This window comes from Tasmannia lanceolata, unplaced genomic scaffold (genome assembly GCF_043159265.1).
Source record: "Tasmannia lanceolata isolate RefF3 unplaced genomic scaffold, GAP_Taslan_0.1 ptg000037l, whole genome shotgun sequence".
Lineage (NCBI taxonomy): Eukaryota > Viridiplantae > Streptophyta > Magnoliopsida > Canellales > Winteraceae > Tasmannia > Tasmannia lanceolata.
The window spans coordinates 11,948,609-11,968,683 of NW_027518714.1; the positions used below are offsets into that span (position 1 = coordinate 11,948,609).

A 20,075-nucleotide genomic window follows, 5' to 3' on the forward strand; every position below is an offset into this window, starting at 1 on the left:
AGTCATAATCCCCGCTCCCAATGAAGCTCAGTTTTTGGAATATTAGGGGATTACGGGAAGGCATGAAGACACAGGCGGTGAATGATCTTATCTACCAAATCAAGCTAGACTTGGTGGCTGTTATTGAGTCCAAACTATTGGGGGTAGCAGACACAATCATCAACAAGACTTGGGGTAGAAATCAGCGAGAATGGGTTGCAAAAGATGCGATGGGCACAACAGGAGGTATTATTGTAATCTGGAAAGAAGGGCGATTCCATCGGGAGGAAGTTCGCATGGGGAGGTTCTCGATATCGATCATCTACTCTTTCGACTGGAATGAAAAATGGATGCTTACAGACTTACAGTCATTTATGGACCGGTCAGGGCCTCAAAGAGAACTATGGTGTGATTTGATGAGCATTAGAGAAGCCTGGCAGGGGGCGTGGATCCTTGGTGGTGATTTCAATACAGTAAGATTCCCTTCAGAGAAGAACACACATACTAGAATCACAACTAGGATGAGAAACTTCTCTATCTTTATCCAAGACTGTGAATTGATAGATCTTGCACTAAATGGAGCAAGGTTTACCTGGTCCAATTATCAGGACCGTCTGGTAATGACCAGAATTGACCGGGTTCTTATCACTCGAGAATTGGGAGGAATGCTTTCCTCTTATCTCTCAGAAGGCGCTCCCAAGATCTGTGTCTGATCATACCGTGGTTATTCTGGAAATCTCTAACTTCTCTGGGGGACTCCGGCCGTTTAGGTTTGACTTGGACCTCTTGGAGGTAACGGGTTTTGAAGACAAGGTCCAGCAGTGGTGGGAAGAAATTGAAATCAGAGGCTGGAAAGGATACATTCTCTGCCAAAAATTGAGGGGGCTAAAACTGAAAATTAAAGAATGGCAAAAGACCGTTGATAAAGAAACTAAACAAAGGAAGGAGGAGATCTCTAGTCGTTTGGTCCTCTTAGAAAGCAAAGAGGAGGACGGACCGTTATCAGTAGAGGAATAATTGGTTCGCCTCAAACTCATGGAGGAAAATGAGGCGATTTTACGAAGAGAAGAGACATGATGGAGGCAAAAATCTCGTGCCTTGTGGCTTATAGTTGGGGATATGAATTTGAAGTATTTCCATAGAATTGCAAATTCGCGAAGGAGAATCAGTTCAATTAACTGCTTGAAGGATGGGGATTCCATATTTGAAGACCAAAACTCTTATCAAAACAAAAATTGTGGAATACTACTCGATTTTATACTCTAGATCCTCGGAGTGGCGACCGAAGCTGGCTGGAGTTCAATTCAAGAGTATTACTCCGGATCAAAGACTAATGTTGGATCGGAATTTTTCGGAAGAGGAAGTTGAACAGACCATTCTCTCAATGGCCGGGGATAAGGCCCCGTGTCCGGATGGTTTTCCAATGGCCTTCTTTCAATAGTTTTGGAGCATATTAAAGGGAGACATTATGGCTTTCTTCCACGAATTCCAGCAAAGGGGCATCATCAGTGAGGCTGCAAAAGCAACCTTTATTGCTCTAATCCCTAAAAAAGGAGTGATTGGGATTAAGGATTTCCGCCCAATTAGTTTGATGCATAGCATTCCTAAAATCATTGCAAAACTGCTGGCAAGACGAGTGAAAAATACCATGGGAGGTATCATATCCCAGTTCCAAGGAGCCTTCGTTGAATCAAGACAAATCTTGGATGGGGTCATCATTGCTAATGAACTTATTGACTCGGTGAAGAGAAGCGGACCCTTGGGTTTAGTGTTTAAGATAGACATTGAGAAAGCCTACGATCATGTGGACTGGGACGTTCTTGACTTTATACAAGAAATGATGGGTTTTGGTGCAAAATGGAGGATGTGGGTCAGGTCACTCATATTATTTAATTCTTTCTCAGTCCTCATCAATGGTGCAACAGAGGGCTTTTTCATGGCATCTAGAGGTATCCGCCAGGGGGATCCCCTAGCCCATACGTATTTATAATGGTGGTGGAGGCCCTTAGTCAGATGATGAGTAAAGCAAATAGATCAGGCCTGATTCCTGGGCTGCAAGCTGGATTTACTAGTGAAGAAATTACTCACCTTCAATTTGCGGACGACAAGCTAGTATTCTTGCAAAGCAACCCCCATGCGATCCCTAACACCATGAAGATATTCAAATGGTTTGAGGTCACCTCTTGTCTTAAAATTAATTTCAGCAAAAGCATGCTCTTGGGAATCAACATGGATCAGCGAGAGATCCAAAGGCTGGCAAGGACAATTGGGTGTAGTGTTGGAACCTTCGCTGTGTCGTATTTGGGCCTACCCTGCTCCGTTTGGTTGCCAGTTAAATTTTTGTCCCAGGAAGTTTTAGTAAAATTTTGGTCCCATCCATGTTTGGTTGCCTTTTAGCACTAGGTTTTTTTTAATCCCACTCTTGTAATGATTGCTTGTGTGGTGAATTTTTTAATCCCACTTTTGAAATGATTGCCTTTTCATCCCATCCCAAAATAACCCCAGGGAACAAAAATAAACCCAGGAACCAAAAATAAGCTTGAGAAGAATTTTTTTCTACCCAACAGTTCAAGCAACCAAACATAGGTTTTTTTTTCCCCACCATAGTCTGGTCAACCAAACATGGGATTTTTCTTTTACCAGGATACTTCTAGGACTTTTTTTTCCCCACCAATCTCCTGGGATTTTTTTTCTCCCACATAAATCCCAGGAACCAAAAAAAACCTAGCAACCAAATAGAGCATGGGTTTGGAATTTCATCAACTGCTCAATGGGATCTGGTGGTGGAAAGAATAGAGAGGAAGTTAGCAATGTGGAAGAAAAGGCATATTTCTATTGGGGGCAGAATAACACTAATAAAAGCGGCACTCTCTAACATGCTGTTTTATTTCATGTCTCTTTTGAAAATTCCGGTCAAAGTTGCATTGAGAATTGAACGATTACAACGGAATTTTCTCTGGGACGGAGACGGTGAGTCAAAAAAGCTGAAACATTTAATTAATTGGGAGAAGGTGACCCAATCCAAAAGACACGAAGGCCTGGGGATTGGTAAGCTCAGATTGCGAAACAAATCATTACTCGATAAATGGTTATGGAGGTACGGTATGGAGAAAACGGCACTGTGGCACCGGATAGTTGGGTTGAAATACGGGTCTGAATGTGGGGACTGAAATATTAAAAAACAATTGGGAGGAAAGGGATCGGGAGCATGGAAATCCATTTGTTCTGTTAAGGAAGGCTTCGAATGGAAAATACGCTACAAAGTGGGTATCAGCGCGAATGTAAGATTTTGGTTAGACCTCTGGTGTGGTAAATCACTACTGAGTACAGAATTCCCAAGATTATTTAAAATTGCAGTGAGTCCTGATGCAACGATTTCAAATTATTTAGTGCGAGAAGGGCAGGGAGGCAGAGGTTTCTGGGATGTACGTTTAAGTAGGAATCTTAAGGAGAAGGAAATCCATGATTTACAGAGGCTCCTATCTGCTCTGGAGTTGAAATACTGCTCATAGTTTAAGGAAGATGAACGGATATGGATGCCGACATCCAACAGAGATTTTACCGCAAAATTCTTTTTCTCGGCCTTAAATGATGGCCATCCATCACCAATCGGGCGAATCTGGAAATCTCTAGCCCCTCCGGGGTGGTCGCTTTTGGGTGGACGGTAGTCCATCGGAAAATAAATACTTGTGTTCGCTTGAAGCGAAGACATTTCATCCTGGCAAGTGTGTGCGTTCTCTATCGGCAACAAGAGGAAACGCTGGATCATCTTATGTTGCATTGCCCGTATTCATACTGCCTATGGGTAAGAGCGGTAGGAGTTTTCCGTATATCCTGGGTATGTCCCGAATCTATTAGCTCTTTGCTCCTTAGGTGGCACTCTGGCCCCTTCAGTGACACAGGTAGAACATTATGGTTGACCTTCCCTTACGCCATAATTTGAAACCATTGGAAGGAGCGTAACAGGCGGATATTTGAGGAAAAAAGTAGAACTTCTGGTCGCCTGGCTTCGAACATTAAAGTTGAATTAGTTTCATGGACAAAGGCTAAGAAACGAACTACCTATGGGATGGGTGATCTTATAAGGAATTGGTGGTCAGTCATACAGGACAAAGCAATTAGAACCAAACCCAAACCAAAATGGGTTCCACCGCCACTGGGGTGGCTGAAACTTAACTTTGACTGCTGCTCCCTCGGTAATCCAGGGAAGGCTGGTGTAGGGGGAGTTATCAGAAACTCTAGTGCCTCGATGGTTATGACTTTTTTTGGACCAGCTGGTATCTGTGATGCAAATGAAGCGGAAATCAGGGCTCTTCTATTCGGACTGCGTTAGGCTTTTGAGAACAACTAACGTCCCCTAATTGTCAAAGGGGACTCTACGAATGTTGTAGCCTGGGCCTCTGGTTTCTCTAAGGGACCCTGGAGATTGCAGGAACTAGTTGTGGAAATATTAGATCTGATAAGGGTACTTGATCCGAGGATTGAACACCGTAGGCGATCGGCGAATGAGGTAGCGGATAGCTTAGGTAAGGCTGGAGCCCAAAGGGAAGAAATTGAAATAGCATCCTTCCTATAAACCCAATTCAGGCTGCTGTAAGGATGGAAGGAGTAATCTTAGATATTGTACTTCCTTCAATTTGGCTTCGGGTATGCCCGTGCATTTGCTCTAATATTTTGTAAAGCAGGTTGGGACTTCTGGTCCCGAATGCCACCTTAATATTAATGAAATACATCATCTTTCAAAATAATTATACTAATGTATATACTACAACTAGCCTTGATTGATTGGCTTGTCAAAATAAAATCCAAAAATGCTCCAGTGACATGAGTACCAAAAAAATGTACTAAAAACATTTAGAGGAATCGCAAACGATGCATTTGAAAACATGCACCAAAACAATTTTTCGACTAGTGAAGCATTGCTATCCTATAACTTAGGTATGATCCAAATTATGCTGTGGGTTTTTGACGTGCGAGTGAATTGGCATGATGACAAGAAGTTGGGCTACTGAGGGGCCAAGTTTCTCTTAATACTCTTTGTATGATGAAAGGAGAAAAAAAAGAAGAAACGGAAACTAAATCTATAAGACTTTTACCTGGTGAGTCATGCAATTAAGGAAAGCACCTACCATTCTGCAAATGATTTTTTTTATGCTTATTTCATTATTAAGAGTAAGCTTTCCTAACATCCTTTATAATTCTACTTTGATATCATAATTCTTTGTTGGGGAGTGATCCGAAATCTTGTTCTATTATCTGATTATTACAAAACTATTTGCTTGTCACGAATGAAAAGTAATCTAAGCTACTTGAATGGTCCATTATAACAGGACACAACTGTGTCTCTCAATGTTTGTTGGTCCATTATAACTTAGGACACACTAGTGTCTCTCAATGTTTGTTATGCTTAGCCTTTACTACTTCAAGATGAAGCAATGTTTGTAAAGGCCTTTGTTTCTCTTTAAGTTTCATGTATTCCTGACTACTCCAGCTCAACCCACTTAGGGAAAGCTGTCGTATTGCATGGAAATTCATTTCAACACAGATTCACATAGAACACGTTATGATTGCTCCCATACCTGTGTTCCGACTATTTGCATATTTGCGGTACGAATCTGACATGTCCTTAAGTGACATTTTGTGGCAGATTCATCTTTAAGGTTATGATATGTGAAGCACTTTTTTTAGTTTAGGATTTTCATCGATTTTCCTTTTTTTATGCAAAATCCCAGCCTTGCAGACACTTGAGGAGACAAGGGAGGCCTACAGTCTACCAGAAAACCATTGAAACTGATTGTCCTTGATGGAAAGCAGCCATAGTCTGCTATAAAATGTACTGACTTTTTTCCTGGAAATCCTTCGTAGCCCTCGACAGAAAGCTCTCTTTCTTTCTTTTTTTAGTGGGGAGATTGCAACATCCTCTAGGCTTTCGATAGGATTTGAGCCTGATGGCAGCTAAAATCCCATTTGAAATCATCGGATGTTGCGATTTTATTTATTTATTATTATTTTCTATTGGACTCTCATGAATCCTTGATTTCTTTTTGTTCTTTGTTTGCTGCAATCTTACAATAGCCTCCCTACTTGATTTCTATCTGGATTTGTGCCTGGGTCTGGGATAAATTAAAGAGAGTTGTGCAAATTACTACCGATAATACACTTGTTTGTAGATTTGCAGGGATAAGATTTTATGGATACCATGTGTAGTGCATATGCTGAACTAGGCTTTATGGATACCGTGTGTAGTGCATACGCAGTCAATAGATTTAGATATTGTGAAGGACGTGGAGTTTATTCAAAACTTCGTTATTAAACATTGAATGGTGTCGACCACTTTCACTAGAATTTTTAAGTTAAAGTTATTGGTATGAGTGAAGCACGATCTGCACCGACAATTTAAACGGTGGTGCGAGTTAGGCAATTCAAATCTTTCATTCAATTGATGGTAATGCTTGAGGATCGAGTTAGGCAATTCAAATCTTTCATTCAATTGATGGTAATGCTTGAGGATCGGAAATACTATAAAGATACTGCAAAAACAGGAATAGCAACGAAGCTAAATGAGTTCGTGGTATCTGATCCATGGTAGGTTAAATTCGACTATATGTTGGCTTTCACAGAGCCTATTATGTGTATGTTAAGGGCTCGCAACACTGATCATACTACACTGTATCTTGTGCATGAGATGTGGGTTTCTATGATTGAGAATGGGGCATTTTTTTTGCTGATCAGATGAAAGACTCTTTTCTAGATACCTCACTATTTTTTGTAGAGAAATATCGGTTAACCGAGATAGATACTTTAGGAGCCTCTTCTATAAAACATTAGAGCGAAAAATCATATTCTATTGAGTATAGATGATTTGGTGTTAGGTTTGATGACTTTGGCCATAGGATGTTTTCTCAAATTTATATTCAAAGGAGTCTATGGTATTGTGGGCGAAGAGTGGATCAAGTGCTCATGTTATCAGCATTAACCGCAATACCTCTTTTACAATCAGTTGCTTCATCATATTGTGAAAGAAATTGGAGCACTAATGCATACATTCACCCTCATGCAGAACCAGACGACATCATCAAGGTTTTTGGACTTGGTCTTTGTTCCTTGCCTTTTATCAAGGCAACAATGTGAATATAAAGCTAGCTCTTCACCACATTAGACTCCTCTTGGTGAAAGTTTAGTTGTGGAAGCGGCTTTTAGTCTCCAAGATCCATTGTCGTACTTGGAGGAGGTTGATCTATAACCCTCACTTTTTTATTTAATTGTATATGGTATCCTTGCCTTTTGAGCATTATATCAAGCTGTCATATTTGTTCTTTTTATTACGTCATACGACATTTACTTTTGCGAGACTAGTATACTTGTTAGTCACTAAATTATATTTGTAACTGACTACTTATACATGGAAAAGGCGTGTGACTGATCTTTGGCATGCGTTTCTCCTTGGTAACACAAAGGGGTTTCACGGAAACATTGTTTTATCATGTATCAAAGTATGAATTTTTGTTTCATCTTTATTGGCTGTTCAAAATGTTTGTGGATTCTTATTATCTTTGTGATTCATGTGAAAGACTTGTGCATACTCATTTTTTAATTAGTTCTGTGTATTACATCTCTGTTTGGCATGTGCTCATGTCACATATATGTTATTGTTTTTGTATGTACTAAGTCGTAGTTCTTTTGGCAGCAACATGCAAGCTTATGAGCAGTGTAACCTGCTCAATTCCTGAGTTTACTTGTGTACCTGCTGCAAAGGTTGTATACTCAGTTCCTTGTCATTGTAAAATAATATTTTCTCTCAACGCTAACTTCTTTATGTTTGGCTCATCAACCTACGCTTTTTGCAAATTATTTGACATGATTATTATATTTGATGGTACTTATGGTTTTGCATTTAATATTATGTTAAGCATGGTATTTCTGACTTTTGGCCTGTTGGTCATTGCAATTTTAGCTATAAAATCATATCATTAGTTATTACTAACAGTGTGACAGAGGTCTCTCAAAAAGTTATTTTGTCCGAACGTCGTGCTTTTGTTAAAGTTTGAAATATTTTTGACAATATCTCTATTGTTCAAGAGATGACTCAGAGCATAGATAGAAAGGTTGATGGGACTTCCTCCTAGATGTCTCATAAAAAAATGGATTTTGAAATGCTTTTATTGACATCTAGGAAGCACGGGTACTCTCCCGGGCCTCCCATACCCGTACCCGACACATATGGGGTGCGAGTACGTTCGGGTACGCCCTGGGTACGTCCCGGGTACGCACCCCCATAATTTAAAAAATAACTTGTACTGGGTGCGTGTCGGGTGCGCACCCACGCGTACTCGACACGTCCTGTTTCTCTAATCTGGTTTGTAAACCCTTCCTGCTTGTTCTCTCTCCTTTCCTGTACTTAGTATTTACATGTAAACTATTTAAGTAAATGTCTACTTAAAATTTACATGTAAATAACGGAATACCCCCATTTGGATTTATTAAAAATAGTTTCAAGACCTAAATCTAAACGGAAAAAAAGTCAACGTTTTCCAAAGAAAGACTGTTGGCAGCAGGTCAGGTGGAGACATTTCTTTGGCCCCCTTCAAAAGAAATGCGGGCGGGGTAGAGCTCGGCAGAGGGTTCGAGAATAGGGTAGGGTCCTGTCCTTAAGATTTAGTTATAGTACAAAATTCGCAGAAAAAGGGTCGGGTCAAAATTTTAACTTTCTTAACTTCCAAACGGTGGGGTATTTTTCAAATTTTAAAAATTCATAAAATCTATCATGTCCAAACATTATTAAATCCCAGAAGTTTGGTATAAAAAATCTCATAATTTAGTCTTTAAAAATTATTCATCTTGTTAGGCACTGGTCAACACACTAGCGACAGACTTTTTTTTCAAATGAATGACGTATTGATGCCTCATGTTATGAAATATGGAACTTAATCACTTAAGAAAAGAAGAATAATATTAGAATTTTCCAGTTTGGTGATGCTATTGTTATTTGATTGCTCTCCAAATTTATTTTTTTTAATTTTTATAAATATATAATAAAATATTAAAATATATTATTATATTCAGCGTACCCGAACGTACCCGTACCCGTTTTTTTTTGGAAAATCACGTACCCGCACCCTGAAACTGTACCCGTGCTTCATAGATTGACATGATAAGCAGAACTATATCAAATTGTTGGTTATGAGCTCTCAACCACACCAGCTTCGGCATGGTCGACATTACGGGAAGGCCGTAACTTGGGATGTAAGTCATAACAATAGTCAATTGAATGGTCCTCCATCAGGCGGTGCATGCAGAAGCAAGTCCCACAATCACCATTGCCACAACCTCCCCTTGAATCGCGACCGCCTCCACGGCCACAGCGGCCTCAACCATAGCCAGAACGTCCACCATGACCACTACGATCGGCTCCCAACTGAGAAGCAAGAGCATAACGGTCAACAGGGGACTCACCAGACTGAAGAACAGTGGACTCACAGGACCCTTCCGTCCTCATAGACCTTTGTACACAGGAGAACACCTCTTCAAGAGATGGTAGAGAGCCTAAACCCACGATCTACTGGCGAGTGGGAAGAAACTCGGGCCCCAAAGCATCAAGAATCTGGACCACCCGTAAATCTTGCTGACGCGTGGCCAGAACCGACGGATCCATGGTAAAGGGCATATACATATCCAGCTGCTCACAAAGAGTCATGAACTGCGAGTAGAACTCAGAGAGACCGACCACCATGCTTGAGATTGAACATTTCGGAGTATACATCACAAATTTGGTCAAGTTATTGACGCCCGAATACAGAGTCTCGGTTCGTTTCCAGATGTCCTCGGATGATTTAAGGTACATCATAGGTCCCGCAACACTGGGTTCCATGCTGTTCAAGAGGAGCGTCTTGATAACGATGTCTTCCTGTCTACACTTGCTATAAGACTTATCATCACTATTAGGAAGGTTTCTTTCAATGTACTCAAGCTTTCCTCGGGCAAGGAGGAAGGTTTCAACTGTCATTCTCCATGGCAGATAATTGGATCCAACCAATTTAATGGATGTCATATGAAAGTTTTGAAAGTCCATAGTGGGGGGTACAGCAGAGGCAACCATAAGCAAGCGACGCATAAAACATTGCAAACACAAATCACAACTGCGAACAGTCACTACATGAAGTTTTTTTTTTGTGCGCGTGTGTGTGTGTTGGGGGGGGGGGGGGGCACAAAACTCAATAAAGGGTTTGGGAGGGGGCGACGGCAGCGAAACCCAAAACGGGTTTTGTGAGGGGGTGCTCCCAGGGTTTCGTCCCCTTCTCTCTCTCTCTCTCTCTCATTTTTTTTATAAGTGTCATAGTAATCATAGGGCTCTGATACCAATTTGACTTGGGGATCGAAGGATGAGAGAAGGAGAGAGAACAAAGAGGGTAAGAGGGAAAAATGAGGGTCTATCAGCCCCTCATATCCCTCTTACCAATATGATATATATATTTATACACACACGCACGCACACATATACATATCACATGTGTGTGTAGAGTTAGGGTTATATGGTGAAATGACCAGTATACCCTCATTCTAATATAACTCATCTAATACTGTCTTATGTCATTGGCAATCAAAATTTCGTTGATTGGTTCTGGTCATAAGTTTATATGAGTTCAATTCTATTGTTGTGTAGTACAGTTCTGTTGGAGTGATGTTGTAATCTACATTTAACATTCTTACCAACTATCAGCCCCTTATTTTCTTACACGAAAATGCTTAGTACACTATCTCTTCACAGTTACGAATGTCAAACACATCTGTTTGCTATAATTTCCTCCGTTCTCTGAATGATTCTTTGCTCGCAGCTTGTGAAATTGCTGGAGTCTATGGAAGCTAATCATGTTGAATTTGTTAGAATCAAGAATGTGGTTGATGAAATTTTGCATATGCATGGGAACTCTGAGCTATCTTCCATCCTTCAGATGTTATTAGAACCTACATGGATGGCAACTGGACTGAAAGTTGAATCTGAGATCCTGGTATGTTGTTATGCATGCTTCTATAGCTTTGTTTTTTTAAGCGCAAGATGTGCATGTCAAACTGGGGCACTTGCGTTTATGAAAAGTTAATTATTTGTGTTAATAATGCATTCTGAAAGACCTTTTTGAATTTATCCGTATTAATGAACTGAAGCGCTATCTCCAAATCTCTCCAAATCTCATGTGACTTGCTACATATAATCATTTGATGGCTCCACACAAATGAAAATGAATGTTTTATGGGTCTGTATCAACTGAAAGAAGAATCTCTTGTTTATTAGCACATATAGAGGAGATACATCCTGAAGTTAAAGTGGTTTTGAACCTTTTAACTACATTATGATTACTTTTGATTTGGAATATTGCTGCTTATGTCAGATCTGACAGTAAAAGCATCGTATGATTAGAGATTTGGAGGCACTTGTCAGAACTTGGGTGGAACCTATGTAAGGCAAACCTCTGGCAGCCAAACCGGTCAATGAGAATTTGCTAAATAGTTTGATAAAGAACCTTTGAGTGCTTCTTTGTACTCGTGGTTATTGCATACTTCACTGTTTCAAAATTATTGACATGATTGCCTTTGGTAATGTTCCAATAGCTTGAAGGTACGAATTGTTTTTTCTTCGGCTCAAGAAATATGAGTTGAAGTCAAAACCCGTCTTCCAGCAATTCATGACTGTTTAGTGTTCTAAATCAAAGCAAAATGACTTTGGTGCTGGTTAAAGTAAACTATTGAGTTGTTGATAAGGGTGGTAGTCAGCAAATCAAACACAGCTTCAGCGTACCATTCTTTTGGGACTTTGCTTCCTAGACTTATTTGTGTATTCAATGGATGTGTCTCTACACATTTTCAGGTAGATTCTGGAAATGTCATAGATCCATAGATTTGGCACCAAATCTAACACACAAAAAGAGTAAGCGTCAGTAAGTTGTTGATACTGTATGCAACAAGTTGGCTATTAGACTAATATTCTCCATAACATCATGAAACGATTTTATCTGATTTGCTTCAAGTTTTGCTATCCTCTTCTATTGTTTTTTTTTTTTTTTTAAATCTTACACATCTTTGATTATCTTTTCGGGTTGTTAATCCTTGCCTCTGAGGTGATGCCACATAGGAAGATGCAGGCTTCTAGAAGCATCCAATGTTCATAGCACAAAAATGGCTAAAAATGTAAGCATGTCCGGAAACCGCAAGAGAGGTCAAAAGCTTAATCGGGACAGACAACTATAATGATGGTTGTAGTGTAAAATGGAGGTCTAATGATTTGAATGGAGTTAGGAGGGGTAGAATTCCGGTGTAAAGGGTTTGGCCTAGGGTGTGTAGGTGCAGATCTAGAAATTCAAGGTACGCATCTATAGTTGAAGGCTTTAGATCTAGATGTTTGGAGGGCAGACCGCAGACCTATAGGTTGGAAGGGTATATCTAGGATTTTGGGATTGTGGATCTAAGGTTTTAGGTTTCGTATGATAGGTATAGAGTCTATAGACAGATCTGTTGGGTTTTGGTTTTCGAAGGATTGGTGTGGTCAGATCTGATGAGTTTCTAGTTTTTAGTGGTATGTATGCACAGATATGATGGGTTGTGGGTTTCAAATAAGTGGGGGTCCCCAGTATAGGTTTTTGAAGGATCGGTGCGTTCACATCTGATGGGTTTGGATTGCAGATTTTTTGGTTTCGAATGAGATTGGGTTACAGATCTAGATTTTCGAAGGAGTGTAGTTTTTTCAATGGGTTAGAGGAGCAGATCTATAGGTTCAAGAAGTATGAGAGCGTAGATCTAGTTTTTCGAATTGATAGTGATCGATTTGAAATTTTGAATACATGAAAGAGTTAGAAAAATAGAAAGAAAGGCAGGAGGTGAGAAGAGGTTTGGGAAAAGATGTCATGCTTTGATCCTTCGCTGATTCCCAAATGGCCTCACTTTATGAATCTCCTGTGCTCTGATACCATGACAATCTTAACGAAATCTCTTAAAGGGAGCATATAAATGCGGAGGAAGAATTGCCCTAGTGCAAGCACATGAATATGAGAGGAAAGGGAGAAGCCAAATGAGCCCCAATGATGAGTCTCTCCTTGTATTTTTAATACCCATTTGATCGAATTACAAGTATGCCCTTCACCATAGTACATTAACTAAGGCCCAAGGGATGTAAAGGTAACTCTGATCAAATTATGTACACTTGATGTATACACTTGTTTACGAAGGTATTTTCTTTTGACTTTCATACAACTAATCTTAGTTTATATAAGTCATCGATGTTTCCCAGTTTCTCCTAAAAAGAACTTGACTCTTATAATTATTTTTCTTTTTTTGGAATAGTTATTATTATAGATGATAACTATGAATCTAACAGATTTGCTTTTTGTTATTATTTAAATGACTAACATGCATTATAAAATCTATGTATTTAATATGTTCAAGCATGCTCAATGGATTTTTAGCTGACCCCAACTAGTTTGGGACAAAGGCTTCGTTGAGTTGAGTTCAGTATGCTCAAAGGATTTATAAATGTGCAGTTGTTTGTAGTTTCTGTTTAGTTCTACACCCATTGAATCGGATACACGCTCCGTTTTATGGAATGTATGCTATCAGTTTATGTGCATTTTATCTCACTTTGCTATGTTTGTTTGATTGACTCTCATTTCAAATAGAAACTGGATGAATGTAGTTCTTCTTACCAGTATGCAAGATTTTGTTTGTAAAATTTACTATGTTTAACTTTTTGTTTTCTAGGTAAATGAGTGCAAATTGATTTCAGATCAAATACGTGAAATGATCTCTTTGGATGGTGAAACAGATGAAATAAGTTCATTCCCAAACATTCCGGGAGACTTTTTTGAGGATATGGAGTCCCCTTGGAAAGGCCATGTGAAGAGGGTCCATGCAGAAATTACTTTTTTACAATTGGATAGGGCCGCTGAGGCTTTATCTAAAGCGGTATATTTCAGAAAACACCTTTTTTTTATTATCTGAATTTTCTCTCATTGTGTTTCTTTGATATATAAATTTCTTTTAGATGCATCTTGTTAAAGTATAAAAGATAAATAACGCCTTTCTCCAACAGCTTAAGCTTTTGGAGAAGTTGGTAAGTTAACATGGTATCAAAGCCAAAGGTCTCGAGTTCAAACCTCCTGGATAGCGAAAATCTACATGCAATGGTCGGCCCAAAGTGGGACCACATGTGCCACGTGTTTGCCAAGTGGGCCACACGTGCGAGGGAGTGTTAAAGTATAAAAGATAAATAACGCCTTTCTCCAACAGCTTAAGCTTTTGGAGAAGTTGGTAAGTTAACACATCTCAAATTCATGGCATGTATTTGATGCTATTTGTTCTCTTGTGCCATACTAGTTTACTTTGATATCCACTCCATATTATTCAGTGTGCATTTTCTCCAGCTAGCATCACATAATGACTTCAAATGATTTCCAAAGAGATTCCTAGTCACTTCATGTTATGTTCAATGATGCCATTCTCTTCATTTTCTTTGTTATGTTCAATCATGCCTTTCTCTTCATTTTCTCCGGTTTCATTCTAGCATCACATAATGACTTCGAATGATTCATAACTGCTATTTATGGAACCTCTTTCAGTTTTGAAAAATAGATTCATACAGTTAAATGGGCACATTTTGAACTAAACACTGTTTAAAACTCCTTGCGTCGATAACTCGTTTTTGGCCACCAAGTCAATCAAAAATCTGTTGCCTGTTTGGATAAAAAAGCATCACACTGATCCATGACTCGCCACAGTTGACTCCGTTTTACCTTGGAGGATTTTCTCTCTATTTATGAGTTTTTAATTACTAGAATAGAATGTTTAATATATGATAATTATTAGAATCGCGATGTTAGATATGGTAGAATCTCATGTTGTAGCCATGCACGTTAAATGTTTATCATAGCGAGATATGAGATGCATGTGATAGCAACTAGATCCAGTTGCTTAGGTGTAGCGTGTAGGTATACCCAATGCGGTGAAGAATCATAGCTTTTCATCAATCTTTACTCATTACAGAGAAGGAATGGGAAGGAGGATAACTGATAGCAGAAGAAAATGAAGAGCGAGAAACAAGGATCTGTGCAGTATGGGTTTTTGTGCAGATTTGTTTTCTTGTAATGAAAATACAAGGGTCAGAATCTGTTCAAGATTGTTTTCTTCACTGACAGGGACTTGGAAAGAAGAGAAGAATAATGAGGCATAATAGTTTCTGCACAGGCGTGCATAGTACGAAATCGATCTGAATCAAAGGAGCTAGGTTTTCACTGGGTCTACTACCATGTCAAATTTCAAGAGCTCAGGAGGACACCTGTGCTGCACCAAAATAACAATATATATATATATATATATATGAGAGAGAACATTTCCTACACACTTGTGTAGGTAAGTTACCTACACACTACCTTAAAATACAGTGGGGGCCCACATTGTTTGGGTGATCCAAACCATTCATTTGAATGGTCCTCACATAGATAGGGTGTCCACAAAATATCAGATCCATAGGATCATCCTAACCATTCAAACTATGGAGGCAAAAAATGGACTAATTTGTGAAGGTTTATACACGTCCATTTTACCTCCACAAATCGTAGGGTTGGGATGATCCTATGGATCTGATTTTTTGTGGACACCCTATCTATGTGAGGACCATTCAAATGAATTGTTTGGATCACCCAAACAATGTGGGCCCCCACTGTATTTTAAGGTAGTGTGTAGGTAACTTACCTACACAAGTGTGTAGGAAATGTTCTCTCTCTCTCTCTCTCTCTCTATATATATATATATATATATATATATATATATGAGAATAGAGTTCCTGCGCGTGAGCGCAGCTAAGCCTAGCTGCGCTCGAGCACAGAAACAGGGGGGTGGGGCCATTGGGGGGGTGATCCTAACCATTCATTTGGAAGGCCCCATCATGGATGGGGAGCCTACCAAAAATAGCTCCATTGGATCACCAATGGGTGTCCATTTGTGGGGCAAAAAATGGACAGATACTGTTTGTCCACGAATCTGTCCATTTTTGGCCCCACAAATGGAATCCCGAAGGTTATCCAATGGAGCTGATTTTTGGTGGACACCGTACCCATGAAAGGGCCCATCAAATGAATGCTTTGGATCCCACCCAAAATGTGGCCCCACCCTGTTTCTGTGCTCGAGCGCAGGTAAGCTTAGCTGCGCTCGAGCACAAGAACTCTATTCTGTCTCTCTTTCTCTCTCTCTCTCTCTCTCTCTCTCTCTCTCCAATTTTTAGTAATGGAACTCTCTTTACTTTATACTATTAATTAGCTCTTAGAGGCTGTTACCATTCCCAAATTACTACCGAAAGCCATGCAAAAAAAAGTTTTTAATAAACTGAAGTGCCATTATTGAAACAATGGAGCATAGATATTGATCTAAGCTTCAACATGACAACTTATGAAGAATCGTCTTTTTAAAGTGTTAACATGTCTAAATGTGGGCTTCATTTTAATGCGTTAATGTCACACATCTACCAACTCATTGCTGAAGTTAAATCTATTAGCGCGCAATTAGAGCATTAATGTGGATAGCTTATTCATAAGATACCCTTAATTATACAAGGTTGAAACTTCTCCATTCCCATTGATTATAAAACCCTAAAACAGAAGAGACACTGCTTGCTTTCATGATCAATCCCAGCATCATTACAAACCATGAGCCATTAAACTTCATAAATTAATACGCGATTGAGTAATTCCATGCTCAGTTCATTAAGTGACAAGTTCAATTGCAATTTTACAATTATTATTGTAATGGTTAAGTAATTTCTCCGTCCATTACTGCATGAGGTCATCTATCATGGGCCGGCAATTAGTCCTTTTATGGAACTGTTATAATTTTTCTATCCTTTTCTAGACCTATTTTGCCACACATTTTTTTATTGCTTTGATGTTTTGCTATTTGCAACTTTCTGTTTCATCTAGGTCATGGAAGATTTCCTTCCAATTGTTTTAAGAGTAAAGGCCGTCATTTCACCACTCGGTGGCCCAAAGGGTGAGATATCCTATGCAAGAGAGCATGAAGCTGTTTGGTTTAAGGGAAAACGTTTTTCACCATCTGTGTGGTCCGGTACCCCTGGAGAAGAACAAATCAAACAGCTCATACCTGCTACAGATTCAAAAGGTAGAAAGGTTGGAGAGGAATGGTTTACCACGACCAAAGTGGATGATGCATTATTTAGGTGAGTTCATGGGTATTCAATGGTTTAAAACATCATCTCTTGCCCCGTGCCCTTCATATTAAGTGCTGTTAGTTTTAAACTGTTTTTTTTCTTTTTAAAGATTTTTCATGGTGATTAATTTGGTATATCTATTTTGTACTTTAGGTACCATGAAGCACGTGCTAGGGCAAAGGCTAATGTCTTGGAACTGTTGAGAGGACTTTCTGCTGCGTTGCAGACTAAAATAAACATCCTTGTCTTCTCTTCTATGTTACTTGTTATAGCTAAGGCGCTATTCTCTCATGTGTGGTAGGCTTTTGCATATTTATATGGCTCCCTTAAATCAAGCAAATTTGTTAGTTCTGAATTTGTAAGCACTTGTTGGTTATCCCATTAATTTCCCATTATATTTATATGGCTTTTGCATATTTATATGCTCAACATTGCATGATATTGCTTTGTTTTCATCTATCATTCTGGACAAATGCTACATTGGTTCTTTTAGAATTTTGTGAAATGTTAAACACCCATCACTTAATAGTATGTGTGCATAAACAAGGTTTAAAATTTCGGTTTCGGTTTTGGTCACCATTGAAACGGAAGCATTTCTATTTCGGTTGGAAATTTTGATGGAAATCCTATAGAATCACAGAAATGTATGGTAACATTGACGAATGATATAACTTTAAGATGAAACTGCAGGAATTGCTAGAATAAGCACAACTACACATTTAGAAACCATCACATAAACAACATAGTCATCTATAATGGCTTAATAACATTGATCACGTAGTGACATGTGTTTTCGCTCATGTCTGATAATTCCTATGATTTGTGGACACGGACACGGAGTGTCGGGCACGGCAAACCCCCAAACTTTAGAAATGGGGACACAGCTAAAGTAGGAAGTATGTATAATCATGATTTGTCGATACGGATTTGTGTGTCGTGTTTCAACACGGATACGGGTTGTCTAGGGGTGTCAATGGATCCAGACAGTCTGATGGATCGCCCGAATCCGAACGTTAATGAACGGATCTAAACATATGAATAGGATCCATGGGCATATTTCGGATCATCAAATCTTGGATCCGAAAATTTTTGGGTTGTGTATGGGCACACCACAGATGCCCATTGGATAGTCACGATCCGAAATGGTTTATAAAAATACCCTCCAAATTTTGTTAATGCTAACCCTTCCATGAAGGGTATTTTGGTAGAAACCTCTCTTATCACTTAATGAATCGGATGGGAATGCGATTTCACTTATTTCAGTCGTTTCATTTCATACTTTCACGAAGGAAAAGAGAGGAGGGTTTTGTTTTTTATGCATCATATTCTTTGATAATAGTTATACATTATATTTGTGTATGTAATTTTGATTAGTTTTATTGTTTACAAGCATTATTATACGCATAGATTAAACATAGATAAATTTTTAATTTAGTTGAAGAAAATGCATAGGCACACTAATAGTGGACTGCCATTCTATTTCTTTTTAACAAAATTAACCGTTTACTTAGCTTAGTGGGACATAATAGGACACTCCGATGGACGGTCCAAATTAAAATGGATCGTGATCATGGCGTGGAAAGTAGGATCCGAAGAACAATCCGACTCCGACCCGACCCGACCGATAAGGAATTTGAATGGATTGTGACTCTGACATAGGTGGATCCGACCCGAAGTGGATCCGTTGACACCCCTAGGGTTGTCTAACCTAGCAACATCTAAAAATCTAGAAATGGTGACACGCACATATCATAACTTGTAACAATAAAAATATGGTATTAATTTAATAAACTAATAAATCTTAGAATTAATCAACTATTATCTAAAACAAACATGAGAATTAATTATGCATTCATCAATTTAATATTCTTCCATTCCATCTTTAATATACAATGAGAAGGGGAGACCAATATGATACAATGAATATATTATTGGAATAAGAGTCTGTTAAAGGTTTTAGGTTCGGGAGGGGATATAACAACAAATATTAGTTAAAGAAGAGCTAAAAAGAGATAATAGTAAAAGAGGTAAACACAACATTAAATAATAAAACAGAATGTCACACTTGACATGGTACAAAAATGGGTCCACATGCCCACATTAAGTCTAACACTTATAGTAGTACATTTAAAAGTCTCCAAAGCTGTGTCGACACGCGTGTCGTGTCCGACACTGCAGGACACGTGTGTCAGCAATCACAACGTCGGCTAATCATAGGATAATTCAGTATATATGACGTTTCACTTGTAATTCATATAAATATTTATACATAATACATAAGCCACATTTCTCATGCAATCCATATAAATATAATTATGTAACGCAATCACGTTTCACATGCATCTAAATATAATTATATAACATATACTGATATTGTATACCACTAATGCACTTATGATCTTGGTTTCGGTGTACGGTTCAGTTTCGGTATCATTTCGATGGGGATGGAAATGAAAACGCTTCGGTTGTTTCATGTCGGTTTCTATGAAAATTTAAAATCATGTGCATAAATGGCATTTCTTGAATCTTCTGTGAGACCTATTTAATTCTGCTTTCTGATACTAATCTATGTTCACATGCTCTTGTTGAATTTTCTTCCTTGTGGAATATTTTATTGTGGCGCATACTTTTGAAATATACATGCTTGATATTGTGTGATGTTGCTTTGTTTGCATTTATCATTCTGGACAAATGCTACATAAGTTCTTTTTATTATTTTGTGAAATGTTAAACACCTATCACATCATAGCTTATGTGCATAAATAACCTTTCTCGAATGTTCTGAGGGACCTATCTGTGTTCTTATACTGATCCATGTTCACATGCTTGCAGTGAAGGGAGAAGAAGAAGATGGGTGTTTCCAGCTCTTGTCGAATTCTGCAACTCTCCGGTATTG

At 38.8% G+C, this 20,075-nt stretch overlaps 1 protein-coding gene across 1 annotated transcript in view; it reads left to right on the forward strand.

The window, feature by feature from the left end:
* MSH1 (MUTL protein homolog 1) overlaps window positions 1-20,075 on the forward strand; it is a 68,471-nt gene that overhangs the window by 41,916 nt on the left and 6,480 nt on the right. The window contains exons 14-19 of the mRNA XM_077371130.1: window positions 7,667-7,734; window positions 10,812-10,985; window positions 13,723-13,926; window positions 16,932-17,188; window positions 17,333-17,476; window positions 20,012-20,069. Of these exons, the coding sequence (XP_077227245.1) occupies window positions 7,667-7,734; window positions 10,812-10,985; window positions 13,723-13,926; window positions 16,932-17,188; window positions 17,333-17,476; window positions 20,012-20,069 (905 nt within the window). The remainder of the gene's footprint in view (window positions 1-7,666; window positions 7,735-10,811; window positions 10,986-13,722; window positions 13,927-16,931; window positions 17,189-17,332; window positions 17,477-20,011; window positions 20,070-20,075) is intronic.